The sequence below is a fragment of the Otolemur garnettii genome, unplaced genomic scaffold, assembly GCF_000181295.1.
Source record: "Otolemur garnettii isolate 467f Iridium unplaced genomic scaffold, OtoGar3 scaffold00010, whole genome shotgun sequence".
Classification (NCBI taxonomy): Eukaryota; Metazoa; Chordata; class Mammalia; order Primates; family Galagidae; genus Otolemur; species Otolemur garnettii.
The window spans coordinates 9,847,307-9,870,909 of record NW_003852405.1 but is presented as its reverse complement, the minus strand read 5'-3'; the positions used below and the strand labels follow the sequence as shown (position 1 = coordinate 9,870,909).

The 23,603-nt window shown below is 37.5% G+C and overlaps 1 protein-coding gene across 1 annotated transcript in view; it reads left to right on the top strand.

Annotated features, from left to right (window-relative positions):
• The window catches only part of AGL (amylo-alpha-1, 6-glucosidase, 4-alpha-glucanotransferase), a 76,312-nt gene that overhangs the window by 10,903 nt on the left and 41,806 nt on the right, over positions 1–23,603 (top strand). Inside the window, exons 3-20 of the mRNA XM_003784122.2 lie at positions 3,055–3,265; positions 4,048–4,214; positions 5,089–5,292; positions 8,297–8,478; positions 8,646–8,757; positions 11,280–11,403; positions 12,017–12,119; positions 12,209–12,306; positions 12,928–13,067; positions 15,104–15,291; positions 17,834–17,957; positions 18,711–18,874; positions 19,138–19,239; positions 19,353–19,508; positions 19,627–19,777; positions 22,670–22,794; positions 22,888–23,000; positions 23,119–23,253. Of these exons, the coding sequence (XP_003784170.1) occupies positions 3,055–3,265; positions 4,048–4,214; positions 5,089–5,292; positions 8,297–8,478; positions 8,646–8,757; positions 11,280–11,403; positions 12,017–12,119; positions 12,209–12,306; positions 12,928–13,067; positions 15,104–15,291; positions 17,834–17,957; positions 18,711–18,874; positions 19,138–19,239; positions 19,353–19,508; positions 19,627–19,777; positions 22,670–22,794; positions 22,888–23,000; positions 23,119–23,253 (2,599 nt within the window). The remainder of the gene's footprint in view (positions 1–3,054; positions 3,266–4,047; positions 4,215–5,088; positions 5,293–8,296; positions 8,479–8,645; positions 8,758–11,279; positions 11,404–12,016; positions 12,120–12,208; positions 12,307–12,927; positions 13,068–15,103; positions 15,292–17,833; positions 17,958–18,710; positions 18,875–19,137; positions 19,240–19,352; positions 19,509–19,626; positions 19,778–22,669; positions 22,795–22,887; positions 23,001–23,118; positions 23,254–23,603) is intronic.

The window sequence follows — 23,603 nt, the reverse complement described above, 5'->3', positions numbered from 1 at the left end:
GGCCGGGGCTAGGTTTGAACCCGCCACCTCTGGCATACTGGGCCAGCACCCTACTCCTTTGAGCCACAGGCGCTGCCCAGCTTAGTTTTCTTGAGGCTTGTTTTTAAGCTTTGATAGGATATGTTTATAGTAGTTTCTACGCGAGGCCTATTAGTCCTACTACACAGGTGTCCTCAGACTATAGCCCGCGGGCCACATGCAGCTGCTAAGGGTATTTATCCTGCTCACTGGGTGTTTTTGCCGCTGCTGCCTGTCCTGCTTAGCAGCCAACTCGTCCCGGGGCCCGCAGTCTAGCTCTCCAGTGGTCTGAGGGACAGTGAACTGACCCCCTGTTTAAAAAGTTTGAGGACCCCTGATTAAAGCATCACTCTTCTGGGTTGGCTGCTGAATGCTTCAGAATTCAACAATGTAGGGATTCAGTCAGACCAGGCAAAAAACAAATAAATGGCTTCCAGGCCTGTATGAACTCTGGGAATTTTTCAGTTTATGAGTCAAATTTGACTCATGGATAACTTAATGTTCAGGCAGACTTGAAGGAAATTGATGGAGCTCTCCCTCTCGTAACTCTCTTCTCTGCCATACTGTGCCCTGAAAATGGAGCTCCCAACTTCCCCAGATTCTAATCTGTCTCTTTCTCCTCAACGGAGTGGGGCCACTGTTATTGCTCCCTGCGCATATTCCAGAAAGTTCTAGGGATCACCCTTCTCTCAAGGATTCCAGTTCTTTACTACCTGCTTCTGAAGAGAGCTCCTTCGTATACACGTATTTCTTCTAGTTTTTCAGCAGTGGGTAAGTCTAGCACCAGTTACTCTATCTTGGCCAGAAGGAGATATCTCCAGAGTGATACTTTTCCCCATTTTTTTCCTTTTCCGACTGACGATTTTTCTTTGTAGAGATAGAGTCTCACTCTGTCACCCAGGCTGTGGTGCAGGTGTGTCATCACAGCTCACAGCAGCCTTGGTTGCTCAGGCTACCCTCCTACCTGAGCTTCCTGTGTAACTGTGACTACAGGCACCCTCCACCACACCTGGCAAATTTTTCTTCTTTTTCTGTTTTTAGAGACAAGGTCTCACTGTGTTGCCCAGGCTGGTCTCAGATTCCTAGCCTTTAGCTGTCCTTCCACCTCATCCTCCCAAGTCTGGGATTACATGAGCCATCATGCCTAGCCCAGAGTAATATTTTTAATACATTTATTACATCAATTAGGTCACGTCCCTCCTCTGCTCTAAGATGTTCACTAGTTCTTTATTTCAATCAGGGAAGCCAAAATACTTACAGTGGCCTTTAAGGTACCACACGATCCGCTTCTCCTGTTACCTTTATTACCTCACTTCCTCCTGCTCTTCCTCAGCTTATTCCAATCCATCTGTAGTGAGCTTCTTGTTATGTCTGGAACCGCATCTGGACCCTGGATGTGCTTCCACCATGGGTCCTTTGTCCCCCCTGTTTCCTTCACATGGTCAGTGCCTTATAGCCTGCGGCTAACTAGCTCACTCCTGTCAGGCTTTTAGATTCTCAGTTACCATCCTGTTGAAGATTTTTGCCACCTCCCCTCTCCCCCATTTTCTTACCCAGCTCTTATTTTTCTTTCTTTTTTCTCAGCATTTGTCCCCTCCTGACATGTCATTTTTTCTTATTTATTTGTTGTGTGTATGGTTTAATGGCCGCCTTCTCCCTTGAGAACTCAAGCTTTACAAGGGCAGGAGTGGTTATCTATTATGTTCCCTATGACATGGTAGGTGCTCAGTGCATAATTTTCATTGCTTTGATGGATGTTCAAAGAATGGGGCATTTTAAATATTACAAATATTGATGTATTTCTTCCTTCTCATAAAAGTTCCCTAAGTATTAAATATTGTACACCACAGCACTAAATTTTCCCACCTTCACCCATCATTAATTGAAAGCTACATTCTTGTTCAAAATTTATATGCCTATTATTTCTAACAGATTTAACTATAGACTGTTTCATTATAAAGTATCATGCAAACTTTCTAATAATTAGGAAGAAGGTTTAACGTCTTCCTTAAACCCACCAAAACTTTTTGTTCACAATACAATTTTAGCTGTAATGTACTTATTTTTTTCTTATAGTAAAATACTTAAGAGTGTAGTAGTTAAGACTTACATGTTTTAATTGGAATAACCTAACTTGGGCAAAGGTGGAAAGGTATTGGCTCTCAGGAGACCAGGAAAGGCTTTAGTAACTAAACCAAGGAGAGTAGAGATACAGGCAGTAATGTGTTAGAGCCGCTTGTGCTGCTCACAAGAGCTGGTCACGTACATCTCTTCCCAGTTCCACTTTGATGTTGGTAGCTTTAGATCATCCGTGTTGGGATTGTTTCCACCAGGTGGTCAGCATACACTGCAAATCAGCTTCCCACCACTCCAGGCAGTCACTAAGCCTTTATTAGCACACCACTGGATTTGAGCAGACATCAGTCAGTGGCTCAGATGCCTCCAGAACTCCTGTTAGAAGTCCGAATTCTGCCCCACTAAAGATTGGATTCTCTCACTGAAGACTAGCTTTGTCTGTATGGTGAGATGGTTGTCCCATGACACCTCCCACGTTTTATATACTACCACTTACTCTAACACCATAGAGAAACTTGCTCTTTGATGCAGGTGGAAAATTGCTAGCGAAGGGCTCTGCTCAGATGCCTGCCTCTAGGGTTGAGAGTGGGAGAGTGAGAGTTCATGGTAAATGGCGTCATATAAGAGTTTGCACACCCCAAAGTAAGCATGAAAGTAGGAATCCGTTTCCAAGGGAAAAAGAAAAGGACATTACAGAGAGGACAGTTCTATGATGTTTACTATACTTATTAAAAGATAAAATTCAGCTCTAGTGGCACAATCTGTTAGCATATGATACTTAACGTAAAATTCAGCTAAATTGGAATGCAAAGTACTTCCAAAGCAGCATTAGGTATGTGGAGTTATTTTAAACATAATTGAAAAATCAAAGTTTTTATGATCCTTTAAATGAAACACCTATTTTTTAATGTGGTAATTTAAGTCCTGCAGTGAGTTTATTCAAATGTGCTTTTTATTTAGGGTTCGAACTACAGTTTCGACTGGGCCCAACTTTACAGGGAAAAGCAGTTACTGTGTATACAAATTACCCATTTCCTGGAGAAACATTTAATCGAGGAAAATTTCACCCCCTGGGTTGGGAAAATCCAACTGAAAGAGAAGATGATTCTGATAAATACTGTAAACTTAACCTGCAGCAGTCTGGTTCATTTCAGTACTATTTCCTTCAAGGGTAAGTCAGATGTTCTGTATGTGGAAAAAAGCTTATTCTATAACCTGAAGTTACCTACCCTGTAAAAGTTACCGTATGAACCATGGCAGTGCAGTTTTTATAGTGCTTATTTGAAATGCAAATAGAATATGGTTCTTCAGTCTCTAGGGGGTAACTATTGCAGATTGAAAGTATTGTATAAATTTATTCTAAGTAACATCTTAATACTCTAGTCTCTTCTCCTGACTATAAGATGTTATTTATTTGAGTGCCCTTATTATCACTGATAGATTTGAATACAATTATTTTTTATTAAATCATTATTGGATATTAGGTATATTATGTAATTATGTAAAGATTGGGAAAGGGTAAATGTGGCTTTTCCATTTAAATTGTGCTACAACTTCCTAAATGTTTTTTTTTTTTTTTTTTTATTAAATGATAGCTGTGTACATTAATGCAAACATGGGGTGCAGTGTAGTGTTTTCATATACAATTTGAAATATTTTCATCAAACTGGTTAACATAGACTTTATGTCATTTATTTAGTTACTGTATTAAGACATTTATACTCTAGTTTTAGAAAGATTCACTTACACCTTTGTAAGACAGACCATAGAGGTGATCATTCCAATCACCCTCCCTCCACCCAGCCACCCTTCTCCCCTCCCCTTTCTAAATGGTTTTGAAAAAATTTATTTATAATGGGACAATTAACCATCCAGTTACAGTCAGACTATATTAGGTGAGGAATTTTTTCCCTATTGTTTATTTAAGAGTTTTTGTTCTGTTTTTTCTCTTAGAAATGAGAAAAGTGGTGGAGGTTACATAGTTGTGGATCCCATTTTATATGTTGGCACTGATAATCACGTCTTACCCTTGGACTGTGTTACCCTCCAGACATTTTTAGCCAAGTGTTTGGGACCTTTTGATGAATGGGAAAGCAGACTGAGGGTTGCCAAAGAGTCAGGTAATGTCAGCATTCTCTCTTTTCTTCTTTTTAAAAACAAATGTAATCATCCTTCCTGATACAGGCTCCCTCCAAAGGTTTTGCTACTACTTTTAATTTTGTTTCTTAGTATATTTAGTCATATAAATAGAACCAAATGAAATGTTGATGCTTGATCACTTCTAAACTATAAAAATAGCAAATTTATGTGATTCAACTTAATAAATAAGGAACTCTACGATAAAATGAGATTACATCCTTTCTGAGACTTTGGCATGTAAAAATTAGAAGTAAACTATTAAAATGTGTAGGAGATTATATTATCATATATAATTTTAATCAAACAAACATTGGTCAACCGTCTTCCATGCTGCCTGCCATGCATACCAAGAGTAAAATGAGAAGTTGTATTTTACTCTTAAGTAAAGGGTAATGTTGACTTTCTGTTTTTTAGTCAAATATTGTATGAAGAAAGAAATGAGAAATTCATTGACATAACTAAAACAGTACAAGTACTATGGGACATTAAAAGTAAGAGAGAGATGTGTTGATATACTTGCATAGGATATATTTTCTGCACATAAATTATATCCTTTCAACAACCATAATTCGAACCCTTGATAACAATAGGCAGTGTGTGGTTTTTTGAAATACATTATCTCATTATCCATATCTTGTGGTCGAAGACAATGGTATCCAGAAAGAATTTTAAAAACACTTGCTTAAAGACTTTTGTGGTTCAGCTAGGATTGAACCAAGTCTTTTGACTCCTTTTCAAGTAGCATGGTTGCCTTGCTATTTATAATTACTCTAGAAAATTTCTATTTTGCTTAGTTTGAGGTTGTTTTTATTTGATTTTTTTTCTTATAGTGGTCTTTGTCTTCTCACTTTGCAGGTTACAACATGATTCATTTCACCCCATTGCAGACTCTTGGACTATCTAGATCGTGCTACTCCCTTGCCAATCAGTTAGAATTAAATCCTGACTTTTCAAGACCTAATAAAAAGTACACCTGGACTGATATTGGACAGCTGGTAGAAAAACTGAAAAAGGAATGGAATATTCTTTGTATTACTGATGTTGTTTACAATCATACTGGTATGAGCTACATTCACTACCTTCGTTAATTTTGATGTGAATATTCTCTTGCCTTTGTGTGTGTCTGTGTGTTTTGAGATAGAGTCTCACTCTCTTGCCCCAGGCAAGAGTCCTATCTCATAGCAACCTCAAACTCCTGGGCTCAAGTGATCCTCTTGCCTCAGTGTATTCTTTGTCAGCCATATGTACAGCTGAACTTTGGGAGTTCTATTCCTAAAGACAGATAGGGAGGATAAAAACTGGGGAATAGGCCAGATATGATGGTTCAGGCCTATAATTCCAGCACTTTGGGAGCCCAAGACAGGAGGGTCACTTGAGGCAAGGAGTTTGAGACCAGCCTGGGTAACATAGAGAGACCCTGCCTCTCTAAAATAAAAGAAAAATTAGCTGGGCATGGTGGCGCATGCTTGTAGTCCCAGCAACTTGGGAGGCTGAGGGAGGAGAATCACTTGAGCTCAGGAGGTTGGAGTGGGCTAATTGTGCCATTGCACTTTAGCCTGAGCAACAGTGAAACCCTATCTCAAAAAAAAAAAAAAAATTGGATATAGTCTCTTCTGTGCCAGACTGTAGCATATGAAAAATATTCTCTGTAATATAAAATGAATTACTTTTGCCACGGCCTTATTTGGAAAATGTTACAAATCATAATGTCCTTTCTGTAAAACAGATTTTCATTTTAAAAGTTATTATTTAGGGGAAGTCAGTGCTGAAAGGCAGCATGAGAACTTCACAAACCCTCTACTAGTAAAACAATTGTTAATAATAGTTAACAATTATTTTAGAATTTCACCAGTCAGGTGTTTTGCTGGGTGCGAATAATGTTTACTGAGTTCCTTACTGCACCACTCCAGAAGTCCATGTTTAGTTTTTAGTTTTGATGTCTTAAAACATAGTTTGGAGTTTAAATATTCTTTCCTATAGAATTAGATACTTTCATTACATAATGTTTAGAGGTCTTTCATTTTGTATGTGATTTTTGTTTCAAAATATTATGAAAGGAACTAATTTTAGGATTTTACTATTTAAAAAGTTGGGTAGATTTAATATTCTTTTTTTTTTTTTTTTTTTTTTTTTTGCAGTTTTTGGCTATGGGCTGGGCTTTGAACCCGCCACCTGCGGTATATGGGGACTGGTACTCTATTCCTTTGAGCCACAGGGGTGCTGCCCAATATTTATTCTTAATAGAATTAAATATATTTATCACTATATTTTATCTAATTAAATATATTTATCACTATATTTTATCCTTTCAGCAAGTACCTTGAATTTCCTTCAATATGATCATGAATCTAGGCGAAACTATCATGATACAAATTTGAAAAATTATCAATCTAACTTTTACTGTAACATCTCCGTTCCTTATGTATACTGTCTTCACTGGAGGCTTTATTATGGGTATAAGTAATAAATAAATGATTTACTAAATAAGTGAGAATAGATACAATAATGATTCTGTAACTATACCAGTGCTCAGCTGAGTAAGTGAGGCATGAATACATTCATCTCAGCAGCAGAGCAAAGTGGTAAAGATTGCAGATTCTGAAGAGAGACTCGCCCAAGTTATTCCTGGCTTTGTGACTGTGGCTGAGCTATTTCTCTGTGCCTCCCTCCTTATTTGTTAAAGGAACATAATAGTGCGCCTTATTTCATGTGGCAGGAAATGAGGAATAATACATTAGTACATTTAACTGCTCAGAACAATTCCTGGTATGTGATAGGTATTAGATAATTGTTATTTTTTATTTTTTTTATTTTTTTTTTGCAGTTTTTGGCTGAGGCTGGGTTTGAACCTGCCACTTCCAGCATATGGGGCTGGGGCCCTACTCCTTTGAGCCACAGGCACTGCCCACAATAATTGTTATTTTTTATTTTATTTACACTAACCACTCATGCTTCTCAGTATGAAATCAGGAATCATTAGTCCATTTTAAACATCAGACAACCTATGTATAATTTTTGTTTGTTTAAAAATTAAAACATATGGCTCGGCGCCTATGGCTCAAGTGGCTAAGGCACCAGCCACATACACCTAAGGTGGTGGGTTCGAATCCAGCCCAGGCCACCAAACAATGATGGCTGCAACCAAAAAATAGCCAGGCGTTGTGGCGGGCGCCTATGGTCCCAGCTACTTGGGAGGCAGAGGCAGGAGACTCGCTTGAGCCCGGAGTTTGGGGTTGCTGTGAGCTGTGATGCTACAGCACTCTACCCAGGGGGATAGCTTGAGGCTCTGTCTCAAAAAATAAAAAAATTAAAACATATTATCTTTAACTCATAAATATTTTGAATACTTTGCTGAACTCTTGATCCTTATTCCTGGACTTACTGACTTAAATGGGTAATAAGAGATGAGCTACACCTTTATACTTTGAATGTATTTCTTTTAGCAGTTTCTCAGACTCACTTTTATCAACCTTATCAAAACAACTATCTTATTAACTCTTGAGGATTAACTGCACAAAGACGTTACCTATAAGAGAACAGATTTTTGTTCCATCTGAATTTTCTAAGCAGAATTAAAGTTTAAAAAAAAAAAAAAAAAGGAGTCAGGGCAGTGGCTCTCACCTATAATTCTAGCACTTTGGAAAGCCAAGGCAGGAGGATTGCTTAATATCAGGAGTTTAAGAGCAGCTTGAGCAAGAGCTAGACCTCATCTCTATGAAAAAAAAGAAAAAGTATCTGGGCATTCTGGCACATACCTGTAGGCCTAGCTACTCAGGAGGCTGAGGCAGTTTGCGTGAACCAAGAAGTTTGAGGTTGCAGTGAACTATGGTGACATCACTGCCCCCTGGCCAGAGTAAGACTGTCTCAAAAAAGTATGATGAAGTAGACAGTACCATCACCAAAGAAATTTTTTTTTGTCATGACAGTATCATTATAAAATATTGATGTTGAATATCAAAGGAAATGAGTGGTAGATGTTGATTTTTCTTTCACTTTTAAATTTGACAAAGATACAGTTTGAATTTAATTATGAGATATTCCTTTGTGTTTCCTTTTCTTTCAGCTGCTAATAGTAAATGGCTCCAGGAACATCCAGAATGTGCATATAATCTTGTGAATTCTCCACACTTAAAACCTGCCTGGGTCTTAGACAGAGCATTATGGCATTTCTCCTGTGCTGTCGCAGAAGGGAAATACAAAGAGAAAGGAGTACCTGCTCTGATTGAAAATGATCAGCACATGAATGTTAGTATGTATAGAGGAAGACCACTCTAAAGCAGATAACAAAATTTCTAAAGTGCGAATTAAATGTATGGTCCAAAATTATACGGTCTTCTTTTAATATGGTGAATAGTATCATCTGGTGAAAAGATTTTTCAATAAGTATTCTTTTTACTATTTAAATTTTTCAGTGCATTCGAAAAGTAATCTGGGAGGATATTTTTCCAAAGATTCAGCTCTGGGAATTTTTCCAAGTAGATGTTTACAAAGCAGTTGAGCAATTTAAAAGACTACTTACACAAGGTAACGTGTATACTCTAGTATGTTTCTGTTAATTTTAAGAAATTTAATATTACTCTTGAAGAGATAGCTCTTGGTAGCATTATTAAATCAGTTACTATATGATATTTTTTGATATTATAAAACCGTGATTCTGGCGGCTGAGACTTAGCAGAGACATCTAAAGGACATGTCATAATAATACACAACACAGTTACATAGGTGATTTCAAAAGTTTTGAGGTAGACAAAAATCAAGAAACATAAAATCTGTACCACTAGAAACAGATGAAGCCCTCCCAGCAACATAAACCGAGCAAGTTGAAACTTGCACAGGTGAATCAGAAAGGCCGCTGTTGACTGTGTTTCTTGGAAGTGAAATAATGGACTATAATACAGTCTGTCTCAAAACTTTCATAGTGACCTCCATATTTCCTTTAGGGGCTGTTGATCCCTTAGCACAGTGGTTCTCAACTTGTGGATTGTGACCCCTTTTTAACAAAATACATTGTGGTATTAGGAAGGTTGACAACCCCTGCTTTAGCAGAATGCGCACAATATAGAGAAGTTCAGTATATATTTGTTAAACATATGAATAGGAAGTAGTTAGAACAAGTTACTTCAGCTGAGAAAGGCTCAAAACAGTCTGAGTGAAGTGATCATCTTCCACGTGTGAATAAGAATTATAACTGACACAGAGCCTTCCAGCTTCTGGTGCCTGCCATTATACTGACTAATCACTGGTGAGACAGAAGCCACACATTAGCTGATAACAAAATGTGAAGAAATGAATCATGAGTTAAGGACATAACTAATCAAGAATCTAATTTTTTTATGGTTTCTTATTTCATATTATGCTTAATTTTCTCTGATAATCTTATATTTTTATACTTAAATATTTAATATACCTGAAACTTTTTTTGCATTATTTAAAGCACGTGCTTAATTTTATTTTTATTCAAACAATGATGTTGAGGCCAGGCTCAGTGGCTCACACCTGTAATCCTGGCACTCTGGGAGGCCAAGATGGGTAGTCGCCTGAGCTCAGGAGTTCGAGACCAGCCTGAGCAAGAGTGAGACCCTGACTCTGAAAATAGCCAGGTATTATGGCGGGTCCCTTTAGTCCCAGCTACTCAGGAGGATAAGGCAAGAAGATCGCTTGAGCCCAAGAGTTTGAGGTTGTTGTGAGCTATGACACCGCAGCACTCTACTAAGGGCGACAAAGTGAGACTGTCTCAAAAAAAAAAAAAAAAAGATGTTGAATTGGTAGTCCATCTTTTTACACTGATCAGATACCACTGTATACTTCACAGTCTATAATTATACACTAGATACACACTGACCTGATATTGGTGCTCTTCCAGTGATCTGTCTTTTAATTTATCCCCACCAAACTATTAGTAATTTATACTGATGGTATAGCCTTTTCTCTTTTCCAAACATTTCTTAGCAGTTTTCATATATTTGCTCTTCCAGATGAACCTTAGAATCTGAACTTTAAGAATCTATTTTTAGGCTTGGTGCTCAGCAGCTAGAGTGCCAGCCACATACACTGGAACTGATGGGTTTGAATCCAGCCCGGGCCTGCCAAACAACAATGAGAACTACAAACAAAAAATAGCCAAGTGTTGTGGTGGGCGCCTGTAGTCCCAGCTGCTTGGGAGGCTGAGGCAAGAGAATCGCTTAAGCCCAAGAGTTTGAGGTTGCTGTGAGCTGTAAAGCCACAGCCCTCTGCCAAGGGCGACATAGTGAAAGTGTGTCTCAAAAAAAAATAAGAATCTATTTTTATTTTATCTTATCATTTTGTTTGTAATTTTATAAGCCATTTCAAAGTCTCTTTAGAATAACCCAGGTATAAATTAATTAACTAATATAAAATCAAGTTCAGTGGAGGCAGTCATGCACCAATGCGAAACAAGTTCCAGGAAAAGAATAAAAATTCTTCCCAAACCATTTACTTTCTTTTTAATTTTTAAATTACTATTTAAGGAATATGATTATTGTTGAAAGGGGGAAAAAAAGCAATCTTGTGTGTGTCTTTCAGAGAATGTCAAGAAATCCAGATTGTTAATAAGACTTACTTTAGGAAGCGATCTTTAAAGAAAAAGGATTATTAAGGTTAGAAGATTTAGTAACAACTGAGAAGAAAATGTTTACCACCATAATCCTTAGTGTCCTAAAAAAAAAAAATAATAAAAAGAGAATGCTGACTGAGGCAGAAAATTGGGGCTGAGTTGAACTGATAGGAATCCCTGTGTATTTTCTTTGTTAGTGTTATTTTGTCTCTCTCTGTATCTTTCTCTCCTCACCTCACCTCCCGTGTGTGTGTGTGTGCGTGCGTGTGTGTGTGCGTGCGTGTGTGTGTGTGTGCATGCTCTGTGCATGCATTGTGATGTGGGGATAGGGAAGGGAAGTAGGAAGGATGCTTATGAAATAAATATGTCTGTTATTTTCTATGAAAAAAATTATAGGCTTAAACTCTGAAAGCAATGACAGTTATAACTTCTTATGGATATTTGCTTTTAAGGTATCTTTTCTTTCTTTCAGAAAATAAGAGGGTAACCAAGTCTGATCCAAACCAACATCTTACGATTATTCAGGATCCTGAATACAAACGGCTTGGCTGTACTGTAGATATGAACATTGCACTAAGGACTTTCATACCACATGAGTATGTTATTTATATTTCCTGTGAAATAAAGCATAATATTACTTATAAACCTTTATTGCTACTACTTATTAAAACCCCAATGGAAATTGAAATAAAATAATGCACCATAGTTCTACTACTTCAACACGTTTTCCTACTTTTTCTGTGTACCGTAACATGTTTCCATACATGTATGTAAAAATTTTATAATTGGAAAACTTTTTTAGCCATAATTAAGATTCTGGTGAGTATATTTAAGATTTCTCGGACCTTCATTAGAAAAAAATAGTTTTTTCTTTTAGATAGTCTCACTTTGTGGCATTTGGTAGAGTGCTGTGGCGTCATTACCTCACAGCAACCTCAAACTCCTGGGCTCAAGTGATCCTCTTGCCTCAGCCTCCCTAGTAGCTGGGACTTCAGGCACTTGCCACAACATCCGGCTAGTTTTTAGACATGACGTATCACTCTTGCTCAGGCTGTTAGCACTTCCTGAACGGGGCAATCCACCCTCCTCCTCAGCCTCCCAGAGTGCTAGAATTATAGGCATGAGTCACCAGGCCTTGTTAGAAACTTTTTAAATGGAGAATTAGTAAAACCTTTAAATAATAGGTTTGTATTGTTCTATCTGCTCTAGCAAAGGGCCCGCTGCAATTGAAGAATGCTGTAATTGGTTCCGTAAAAGAATTGAAGAATTAAATTTAGAGAAGCATCAACTCATGAACTATCATCAGGAGCAGGTTTTTACCTATTTTTGAGCTGCTATCTTTTTGATTCCTAATGCTATTTTTTTGTCAATGATGATGTAACATAATTTAATGTTTTCCAGGCAGTTAATTGCCTTTTGGGAAATGTGTTTTATGAACGAATGGCTGGCCATGGTCCTAAACTAGGACCTGTCACGAGAAAACATCCTTTGGTTACCAGGTATTCCATTTTTGTTTTTCTTCTCATTGATGGGTAAGAATTGAAAACTGTATTTAACTTTTCAAATTAACCTAAATGTTTTCTTTAATATGTGACTTGAATACAGTTCTTAAATTAAGATAAAAGTTTTGAATTGGAAGTAGGCTTATGTTAATTAATTTTGCTAGGTAAATCTTCAGTTAGAGAACTACTATCAGTATGAAGCAATTTATTGTTTTTATTTACATTGTTACTGAAGGACAATAAATTTAATGTTAAATCAAGCAAGCATTTAGTGCCTTACTTTATAACTAACATGCGGCATAGACTAGACGACAAGAGCGTAGTAAAGGCCTTTGTAAAGTAATGAATAACTCAGTGATTTTCTTAGAATTTTATGAGGTTTTAAAAATTATTTAAAATGTCAGCTGGATATGCTATAATGTTAACTCTCCATTCCTCAAATTTCACCAGATTTACTCAGAAAGCCTACTGAAAATTTTTGTCCTATACTGATGTTAAATGGTGTCAAATTAATTTTATTTATTAAGGAGGAAATTTAATTTTGATATTTGTTACTAAGTCCAATTCTCTCCAAGGTGTTTCTCTGTATGGATTTAATATTTAATTGTATCTTCATAGGTATTTTACTTTCCCCTTTGAAGAAATGGCCTTCTCTACGGAAGAATCTATGATTCATGTTCCAAATAAAGCTTGTTTTCTGATGGCACATAATGGATGGGTAATGGGAGATGATCCTCTTCGAAATTTTGCTGAACCAGGTACATCATTTTTAACTTTTGTAAGGGAACAGAAGAAGAGTTCGTGGTAAGCTCAAAATACAGTGCAGCCTCCGTCATTGACCACTTCTCTATGCTGGCCACATCCTTAGGTTGACCTAATTTTCTTTTTTCTTTTTTTTTTTTTAGAGACAGAGTCTCACTTTGTCACCCTCGGTAGAGTGCTGTGGCATCATGGCTCACAGCAACCTCCAGCTCTTGCCTCAGCCTCCCAAGTTGCTGGGACTATACAGGTGCCCACCACAACACCTGGCTATTTTTTTGTTGCAGTTTGGCCTGGCCCAGGTTCAGAACCCAGCACCCTCCGTATATGGGGCCAGTGCCCGATTCACTGAGCCACAGGCGCCACCCAAGTTGACTTAATTTTCATAAATCTGACATGCACTGCATGTACCTACCAATATGGTCAGCCTGGTCCTTGTATTGACCACCTCCATATGTTGTCTAGTTTGTTATAGTCCCTTGGGTGGTCACCTTACCGAAGCGCTACTGTATACTGTTTATTGAGTTTTTCTCCACTATTCTGGTGATTTTTAAACTGCTTCACCATAGAGATACCAGAAGTACATGCAGTTTTGAGAGAGGAGAGAATGAGTTAGCAGAAAGGATAGGGTTTTCCTTTTCTCTCCTTTGTCCTGTTTCCTCCCTCTTATGTTCTCAAACAGAATAACTTTCATGTATCTGTTTTATATATTGTGGTTCTATATAACTTTTATTTGGGCAAAATATTATTCTATTGCTTTTTGTTAAAAGAAGTTTGAAATCACTGCTACTACAGTTATATTGCCATTGGAAACATTGTCACTTATTGGCCAGAGTATTAAGATATTTGAGTGGGGGCAGCGCCTGTTGCTCAGTGAGTAGGGTGCCGGCCCCATGTACCAAGGGTGGCGGGTTCAAACCCAGCCCTGGCTAAACTGCAACAAAAAAATAGCCAGGTGTTGTGGTGGGCACCTGTAGTCCCAGCTCCTCGGGAGGCTGAGGCAAGAGAATCTCCTAAGCCCAAGAGCTGGAGGTTGCTGTGAGCTGTGACGCTACGGCACTCTACCAAAGTTGATAAAGTGAGACTCTATCTCAAAAAAAAAAAAAAGATATTTGGTGATTAAACTAGAAACTAATTGTTTTTAGGTTTTTCTCCTCACTTACTCTCAGCATCTTGTTTTTTAAAGCTATTTAGCAGGGAGCCCACTGATACATTTTTTAACATTTCAGAACCAGAAGTCTATTTTAGTTTCATTAAGTTTAATTCAGAATTTTTATGTTCTTTTTTCTAATAATGTAACTTTGGGTTTAAATATCTCTGTCCTCTTTTTATCTAGCCATTGTAAATGAAAAAATGCCATTCTGCTGTATGCACTGGATTTAATGTAACCAGTTGCCAAAAATGTATAGATAGGTGGAGATGAAGCTTTAAATGTTTTTGATAGGCTTGGCGCCTGTAGCTCAATGGCTAGGGCACCAGCCATAGTACACCAGAGCTGGTGGGTTTGAATCCAGCCCAAGCCTGCCTAACAACAATGACAACTGCAACCAAAAAATAGCCAGACATTGTGGCGGGTGCCTGTAGTCCCAGCTACTTCGGAGACTGATGCAAGAGAATCACTTAAGCCCAAGAGTTTGAGGTTGCTGTGAGCTATGACATCACAGCACTCTACCAAGGGTGACATAGTGAAATTCTGTCTCAAAAAAAAAAAATGTTTTTGGTAGAATTATAGCTTTAAAAGACCTATTATGTTATTACCATTTCTTTTTTTCCAGAAGCAGCAACTTGGATTTCTCAAATTACATACACATTTTTAAAAGAGACTAAAAACTAGAATTTTCACAAAATGGTTGTAAGAAATAAATGAATATTAATTTTTAAAAACTTTATCTCTTATCATTTTAGATATAATTTTAACCAGTATCTTGTTTGTGGAAGAAATGATGAAAGCCACCTAGAAACAACAGTGTCTCCTTGAAGCACTTGTTTTCATTTTATTTCTTGAACCACTGAAAGCAATCGCCTTTCTTAACAGGTTCAGAAGTTTATTTAAGGAGAGAACTTATTTGCTGGGGAGACAGTGTCAAATTACGCTATGGAAATAAACCAGAGGATTGTCCTTATCTCTGGGCACACATGAAAAAATACACTGAAATAACTGCAACTTATTTCCAAGGAGTGCGTCTTGATAACTGCCACTCAACACCTCTCCATGTCGCTGAGGTACAGAAAAATAATTTATCTACATTGAGAAAAGAATTCATTGTGCTGTCTTAGCTTTCACTAAGTAGGCTATACAGACACATATTTCCTTTTTTGCTTAGATTCCAGTATCGATGTAGTGGTAATAATTAACACTTGTATAATTTGCTTTATTTTAACATGAGATTGTGATGGAATTCTGGGCTATACAATATTTAACAAGTTAATTTTTTAACTTTAATTTAGGGAAGTTGATCATACTGTCTTTGGTAATATATAGCATAACCATATTGTCTACTGATAATATATGAACTATTACTATAATTTGTCTAGTTTTTAGATTGCTTTCAGTAAATATTAACAGCAACTGTGAAGTTGAATAGTGTACTACAGATTATAGTGATTTTTTTTTTTTGAGACAGAGTCTCACTATGTCCCCCAGGCCTGAATGCAGTAGTATCATCATAGCTCACAGCACCTCAACCTCCTGGGCTCAAGTGATCCTTCCATTTCAACCTCCTGAGTAGCTGGGACTACAGGCACACGCCACTACAGGCCGTGACAGAGTCTTTTTTTTTTGAGACAGAGTCTCAGTCACTCTGGTAGAGTCCTGTGGTGTGACAACTCACAGCAACCTCAGACTTAAGCAACCTTGGGCTTAAACAATTCTCTTGCCTCAGCCTCCAAAGTAGCTGGGACTACAGGTGCCTGCCACAACACCTGGCTATTTTTTGTTGTTGTTGTCATTGTTGCTTAGCTGGCCCAGTCCGGGTTTGAACCCACCAGCCTCAGTATATGTGGCCAGTGCCATAACCACTGTGCTACGGCTCTGAGCCTTGGTGACAGAGTCTTAACTTTTGCCCAAGCTGCTCTCAAACTCCTGGCCTCCAGCAATCCTCCTGCCTCAGCCTCCCAGTTACTAGGATTTTAAGTGTGAACTATAATGCCCAGCTGTTTTTTACAGTGACTTTTGAATTATACCAATACTTAATAGTATTTCTACCTAATACAATTTTATAAATAAACATAATTTTTTATCCAGCTTCCTAGTGACAAATGTCACTTAGGTGTTCTTTGTAAATATGTGCTTATCTGTAAAATTTCTATTTCTGTAATATTAAAGTAGTATTATAATGTATATATTTCAAATCCTGTGGTAAAACATTGATTTGATTTGAAGGGATTTAGTGAACTTAATTAAGCTGGTAAAACATTATTTAGCTCCAAAAGATGGCAGGGTTTATTTTATTATGCTTTTATACTTGTGAAATTGTAATAACATTATAGCAAAAAGAATGTTAAAATTTAATTTGCTTAATTTTAAATTACAAAATTTTTCAGGATTTTACCTGTTAGCTGATTAAATTTCAAATATTTCATTAATGTTTGTATGAATGTTATGTTAAAAAGAATTTGGGAGCTAGTGACTTATGCCTGTAATCCTAGTACTCTGGGAGGCTGAGGCAGGTAGATTGCTTGAGCTCAGGAGTTCCAGACCAGCCTGAGCAAGTGAGACCCCATCTCTACTAAAAATAGAAAAAATGAGCTCTGTGTCATGGAGGGAGCCTGTAGTCCCAGATACTCAGGAGGCTGAGGCAAGAGCATTGCTTGAGCCCAAGAGTTTGAGGTTGCTGTGAGCCATGATCCCACAGCTCTCTATCCTGGGGCAAGAGAGTGAGATTCTGTCTCAAAAAAAAAAGAAAAAATCCCCAGCCCGGGCCCACCAAACAACAATGATGGCTGCAACCAAAAAATGGCCGGGCGTTGTGGTGGGCGCCTGTAGTCCCAGCTACTTGGGAGGCTGAGGCAGGAGACTCGATTGAGCCCAGGAGTTGGAGGTTGCTGTGAGCGTGATGCCATGGCACTCTACCCAGGGGGATAGCTTGAGGCTCCGTCTCAAAAAAAAAAAAAAAAAAGAAAGAAAAAGGTTTTCTGGAACCACTCTGATTTCTGATATAAGCCAGTATTTTCTGATCATCGGCTAGATCATTAGCACCAGTGTTAAACGTAAATTATAGAAGTGGGAATTGTGAGGTATAAGAGTTTAAGAGTTTATCTCCATCTGTGGGAAATGCTGGTTCGGTCTGGTTAGTCAGACTTAATTGTTGCAACAGCTGAATAATTTACCAGCAAAGAATTTATCAATAATAACTTAGTCAAGAAATTAACAGTCTGATTAAAGGTATTAAAAACAAATAGAAAACAGCAGGAAAGCCTGACAAAGACTTTCTGAAAGACAGAATTGCAGTGTTAATGGCTTACATATTTTAATATGACACTAAATATTTTTCTTTTTTCCCCTTCTGTCTCTATATATTTGTAAAATCTAATCTTCCTTTTTACCTGTTTTATTCTCTTTACAAATTCTCTTATTTCCTATGTGTATTGGTGTGTTTGATGTTTTCTTACATCTGCACAATGAAAAATATTTGGAAATTCTTGAACTTCTGTTTTTTTTCTTGCTACATATTTTCTTATGTCAAATCCATGCCAGTCTTGTCTCCTTCCTTTTCTCATGTTTTGCTTTTCTCTCTCTGTTCCATTTTGTCTGTGCTTTTTGCAGTACATGTTGGATGCTGCTAGGAAACTGCAACCCAATTTATATGTAGTAGCTGAACTGTTCACAGGAAGTGAAGACCTGGACAATATCTTCGTTACTAGACTGGGCATTAGTTCCCTAATAAGAGGTGGGCTTGTTGGAGTATATTCCTTATCTAAAACTTTAGCTTTTGTTTAAGTAGATTAAAAGGAACTTAATACCTTTATTTATCTTACAAGGGTACATGTGAAATTTATTAAGTGTAGAATATAAATGTCTTAACACAATAACTAGGAAAATGCTGTGAAGGCTATGTTGACCAGTTTGATGAAAGCATTTCAGATTGTGTGTAAAACCAGCACATTGTACCCCATGATTGCATTAATGTACACAGCTATGATTTAATAAAAAAAAAATCCTTAATAATTTTTAACACAGTATACGAAGTTGCCTAATATAATTCAATCTATTTTTATCATTAAACATTTCTACTTTGGGGTAAAATACTTCACTTCAAATTGAAAGGTCAGTGGTTTAAACTGATGACTTGCAAACAAAACCATTTTTTAATTGATGAAAAAAATATTATATAAATATATTTTCATCCCCTCCAGGATATACGGTGCACTGTTTAAATTTTTTATGATATTATATCGCTTACGTCCTAAGAAACAATCTATGTTCCCTTTTCTTTATACGAGCCATTTCTCCAGTTAAGTTACAGAAAGACTTTTTTGTCACTTAAACTAATGGACATTTATATAAAATAAATGCTTAAAGCAGTTGTATTTTTGGTAACATTGATGTGGTCTTTATTTTGTAAATCAGTCATAATGAAAATCTAATCTCTCCTTGGGCGTAAATAATGAAGATTGTTAAAATATTCTGTAATGTTCTACAGAGGCAATGAGCGCCTCTGACAGTCACGAAGAGGGCCGACTAGTTTACCGATACGGGGGAGAACCTGTTGGATCCTTTGTTCAGCCCTGTTTGAGGCCTTTGATGCCAGCTATCGCACATGCCCTGTTTATGGATATTACCCATGATAATGAGTGTCCCATCGTGGTAAGCATCATCTTCATGTACTTAATTATTTTGCTAAATATTCTGGTATGTAGCCCTCTGATAATTAGTGGCAATAATGTCCATATTCAAAATAATGTCTAAAATTTATAAGTGATTGTAGCACGTAGCTTTTACAATGTTTAAGAACAAATTAATGGATCTTATAAAATATATTTGCGTAATTATCTTTTCCTTCATTATGCTGTAGAATTGCACTTGGCATCTGAAAGAAAGTAAGTGCTTGCTTTGTGGTTTCTTTCTAGCACAGATCAGCGTACGATGCTCTCCCAAGTTCCACAGTTGTTTCCATGGCGTGTTGTGCCAGTGGAAGCACGAGAGGCTATGATGAATTAGTACCTCATCAGGTTGGTTTGTATATTGTTTTTAAAATCTGCATGGCTAACAGCTTTGAGCATTGTTATCAGAAGCTCTCGTTGTAATTAAAATGTATACATGACTAAATTTTACCCCTCTCCAGATTTCAGTGGTTTCTGAAGAAAGATTTTACACGAAGTGGAATCCTGGAGCATTGCCATCAAATACAGGTGAAGTTAATTTCCAGAGTGGCATTATTGCAGCCAGGTGTGCTATCAATAAACTTCATCAAGAGCTTGGAGCCAAGGGTTTTATTCAGGCAAGAAACTAAATTTTATCAATATGTTTCTTAAGGTTCAATTTCAGAGTAAGCCTTTCCGGTTTGAGCACCAGTTTTCAGTTGGAGCCCTCAGCTCGTTGCTCTTTCTCTTTCTCAGGTGTATGTGGATCAAGTTGATGAAGACATAGTGGCAGTAACAAGACACTCGCCTAGTATCCATCAGTCTGTTGTTGCTGTATCTAGAACTGCTTTCAGAAATCCTAAGACGTCATTTTATAGCAAGGAAGTGCCTCAAATGTGCATCCCTGGTAAAACAATCTAAATATGATTACAGTTATATTAAATTCTGTTATAATGTTATGTTAAATTATGATTATATGCCATGTACCTTATAACACAGTATAGCCAGTTGTGATGTCACGCACCCGTAGTTCCAGCTACTTGGGAGACTGAGGCAGGAGGATTGCTTAAGCTCAGGAACGGGAGGTTTAGTGAGCTGTGATGACTAGCCCAGGCGACAGACCAAGACTCTGTCTCAAAAAAAAATTACAATATTATCTCAAACTTTATTTTGTTTGGTTTTCTTTATGAGACAGTCTCCCTCTGTGCTCCAGGCTAGAGTGCTGTGACATCATATCTCACAGCATCCTCAAAGTCTTGGGCCTGAGCAATCCTCTTACCTCAGCGTGGACTACAGGCAGGTTTCAACTAATATTTATTGGCACCATTTCTGCTAAATAGACTTAAAACTATAGGTGTGCACCCCTATGCCCAGATAGCTTTTTTTTCTCTGTTTTTAGTAGAGACAGGGTCTCACTTTTGCTCAGGGTGGTCTCAAACTCCTGAGCTCAAGCCATCTACCTGTCTCGGCCTCCCACATTACTAGGTTTACAGGAGTGAGCCGCTGCGCTTGGCCATTACCTCGAGTTTTGTTTTTGATCATTCTTAAAACATTTCCACTTGTCAGCCCACAAAAATTGTGATTTTCATTATGTTAAATGTTTCGTATTTTCTTATTTTAGTATTCTATTTTTAACATTCCACAGTATAGATAGTAGTGTTATTCTTTTAGTTTGGACTATACAGTAAGAATAATTTCTTTTGAATAATCTTCTTGGTATATATTTCTAGTGGTAGAACTTCTGGATCAAAAGGTACTATTATTTTCAGGTTAATGGCTTAAAGCTTAAGTTATTTAAGCAGTAAAATTGAAATTTTATATATGCTTTGATCCAGCAAATCTACTACTAGGTATGTATCTGAAAAATTTCATACATATCCATTTGAACCATCAAGATTCAGGAATATTTATTACAACATTATTTATAATAAAAATTAGAGACAACTTTAATAGAATAAATGTATGTTTATATATTCATGCAGTAGAATTTTATTTGGCATTTGAATTAAACGAGCTAGAGATAATGTAGCAGCATGAATGAATCTAAAAAATAATGTTGACCAGTAGAAAGCAGGTTGCCAAAAAATATATGTAACTTGAATTCATTTTAATGAAACTTGAAAGTATGGAACATAATATATGCTGTTTAAGGATACAATATACATATGTAATAAAATGTCAGGTATGATGAACACCAAACTGTTAAGTATCAGTTATCTCTTAAGGAGAAAAAAGGGTACACAGGGACTTCACTTGTATTTGTAAATTTTTCATAAGTGAGGTAGCAATACCTGGGTTTTTAAAACAACGTTCTCTACTTTTTGTATTTCTGAATAGCCTATTTTTTTTAAATGTAATAATCCTTTCAAATTATTTACTTTTCTCTGCTCAAAATTCGGAAGATTATAGACTATTTCCTAGGGCTAAGCCATTATTATTTAAGATCTTTTTTCAAGGCTCGGCGCCTATAGCTCAACCGGCTAAGGCGCCAGCCACATACACCTAAGGTGGCGGGTTCGAATCCCCAGCCCAGACCCGCCAAACAACAATGATGGCTGCAACCAAAAAATAGCTGGGCGTTGTGGTGGGCGCCTGTGGTCCCAGCTACTTGGGAGGCGGAGGCAGGAGACTCGATTGAGCCCAGGAGTTGGAGGTTGCTGTGAGCTGTAATGCCACGGCACTCTGCCCAGGGGGACAGCTTGAGGCTCTGTCTCAAAAAAAAAAAAAGATCTTTTTTCAAATAAAGCTTTTTCTTTTTTTTTTAATTGTTGGGGATTCATTGAGGGTACAAGAAACCAGATTTTCTTTTTTTTTTTTTTTTGAGACAGAGCCTCAAGCTGTCCCCCTGGGTAGAGTGCTGTGGCATAGCTCACAGCAACCTCCAACTCCTGGGCTCAAGCGAGTCTCCTGCCTCCGCCTCCCAAGTAAAATTGCTGGGACCACAGGTGCCTGCCACAACACCTGGCTATTTTTTTTTGGTCACAGCCATCATTGTTGTTGTGGCAGGCCTGGGCTGGATTTGAACCCGCCACTTTAGGTATATGTGGCTGGTGCCTTAGCCACTTGAGCCACAGGCGCCAAGCCGAAACCAGGTTTTCTATTTGTTAGGTAAAGTCCTTCTTACAATTGTGTCTTAAATAAAGCTTTTTCTATTTTTTTTTTTTTTTTTGTCCGTGGCCATGTTTGAACCTGCCACCTCCAGTATATGGGGCTGGCACCCTACTCCTTTGAGCCACAGGCGCCGCCCTTAAATAAAGCTTTTTCAATTAAGTTTTTCTTTGTTTTTTGGATTTTTTTTTTTTTTTTGAGACAGAGTCTCACATTGTTGCCCTCAGTAGAGTGCTATGCCATCACAGCTCACAGCAACCTCAAACTCCTGGGCTCGAGTGATTTTCTTGCCTCAGCTTCCCAAGTAGCTGGAACTACAGGTGCTTACAATAACACCTGGCTGTTTTTAGAGACAGATCTCGCTCTTGCCCAGGCTGGTCTCAGTCTGGCTCAGGCTGGGGTCAAACTCCTGAGTTCAGGCTATCTCCCCTCCTCAGCCTCCCAGAGTGCTAGGATTACAGGCATGCGCCACACCGCTTGGTCTAATTAAGTTGCCCTTTTTTTTTTTTAAAGCAGATATGAAAAATGCATTCTAAATAAAATCATCTCCTTCTAGACTTTTTTGTATTTTTTAAGTTAATTGGTATGTTATTTTCAATTCTTTGAGTTAGATGATTTGAAGCTACATTAGCCGTTCCTAGTTTCAGATGGTTCCACATAAAAGTTTGTGAAAATTTTTATATATTCTTAGGCAAAGTTGAAGAAGTAGTTCTTGAAGCTAGAACTATTGAGAGAAATACAAATCCTTATAGGAAGAATGAGAATTCAATCAATGGAATGCCAAATATCACAGTAGAAATCAGAGAACACATTCAGGTATTTGGGACTCTCATCTTGCTATTATGTTTAATATTCTAAGGACGTCAGAATTATTGATTGAATTGATTTTTTTAACTTAATTTTTCCAAGCTTAATGAAAGTAAAATTGTGAAACAAGCTGGAGTTGCCACAAAAGGGCCCAATGAATATATTCAAGAAATAGAATTTGAAAACTTGTCTCCAGGAAGTGTTATTATATTCAGGTATGTTAATTGAAGTTCAAACTGTTGACTCCGTTTATATGTAAAATAGTTTGCATATTGTGTTAATTTTGAATGAATTTACTCCTAAAAATGAACCATTTTTTATTAATGTCTTCAGAGTTAGTCTTGATCCACATGCACAAGTCGCTGTTGGAATTCTTCGAAATCATCTAACACAGTTCAGTCCTCACTTTAAATCTGGAAGCCTTGCAGTTGAAAACTCAGATCCTATATTAAAAATTCCTTTTGCATCGTAAGTATGCCTCATTTTATAATGGCTTGCCACTTTAGTAACCTATAAGTTACCCTCAGGCTGATTAGAGCAGTTTTAAGGGTGCTCTGCATCCTTGCCACTGGACGTATACCAGCGTGTCAGCATGATCTGTTGTTAGCATTTTACCCTATTGCTTTTTCAGTCATGTGTGTGCTCAGATGTGCACTACCCTGCACTTGTGAAGTCTCTTTAGATGTTGATACATGAATGCCTACATGCATACAGACACACACAACACACACACGTCTGCATCTGTCTGTATACACTCACACACACACAACACACACACGTCTGCATCTATCTGTATACACACACACACGTCTGCATCT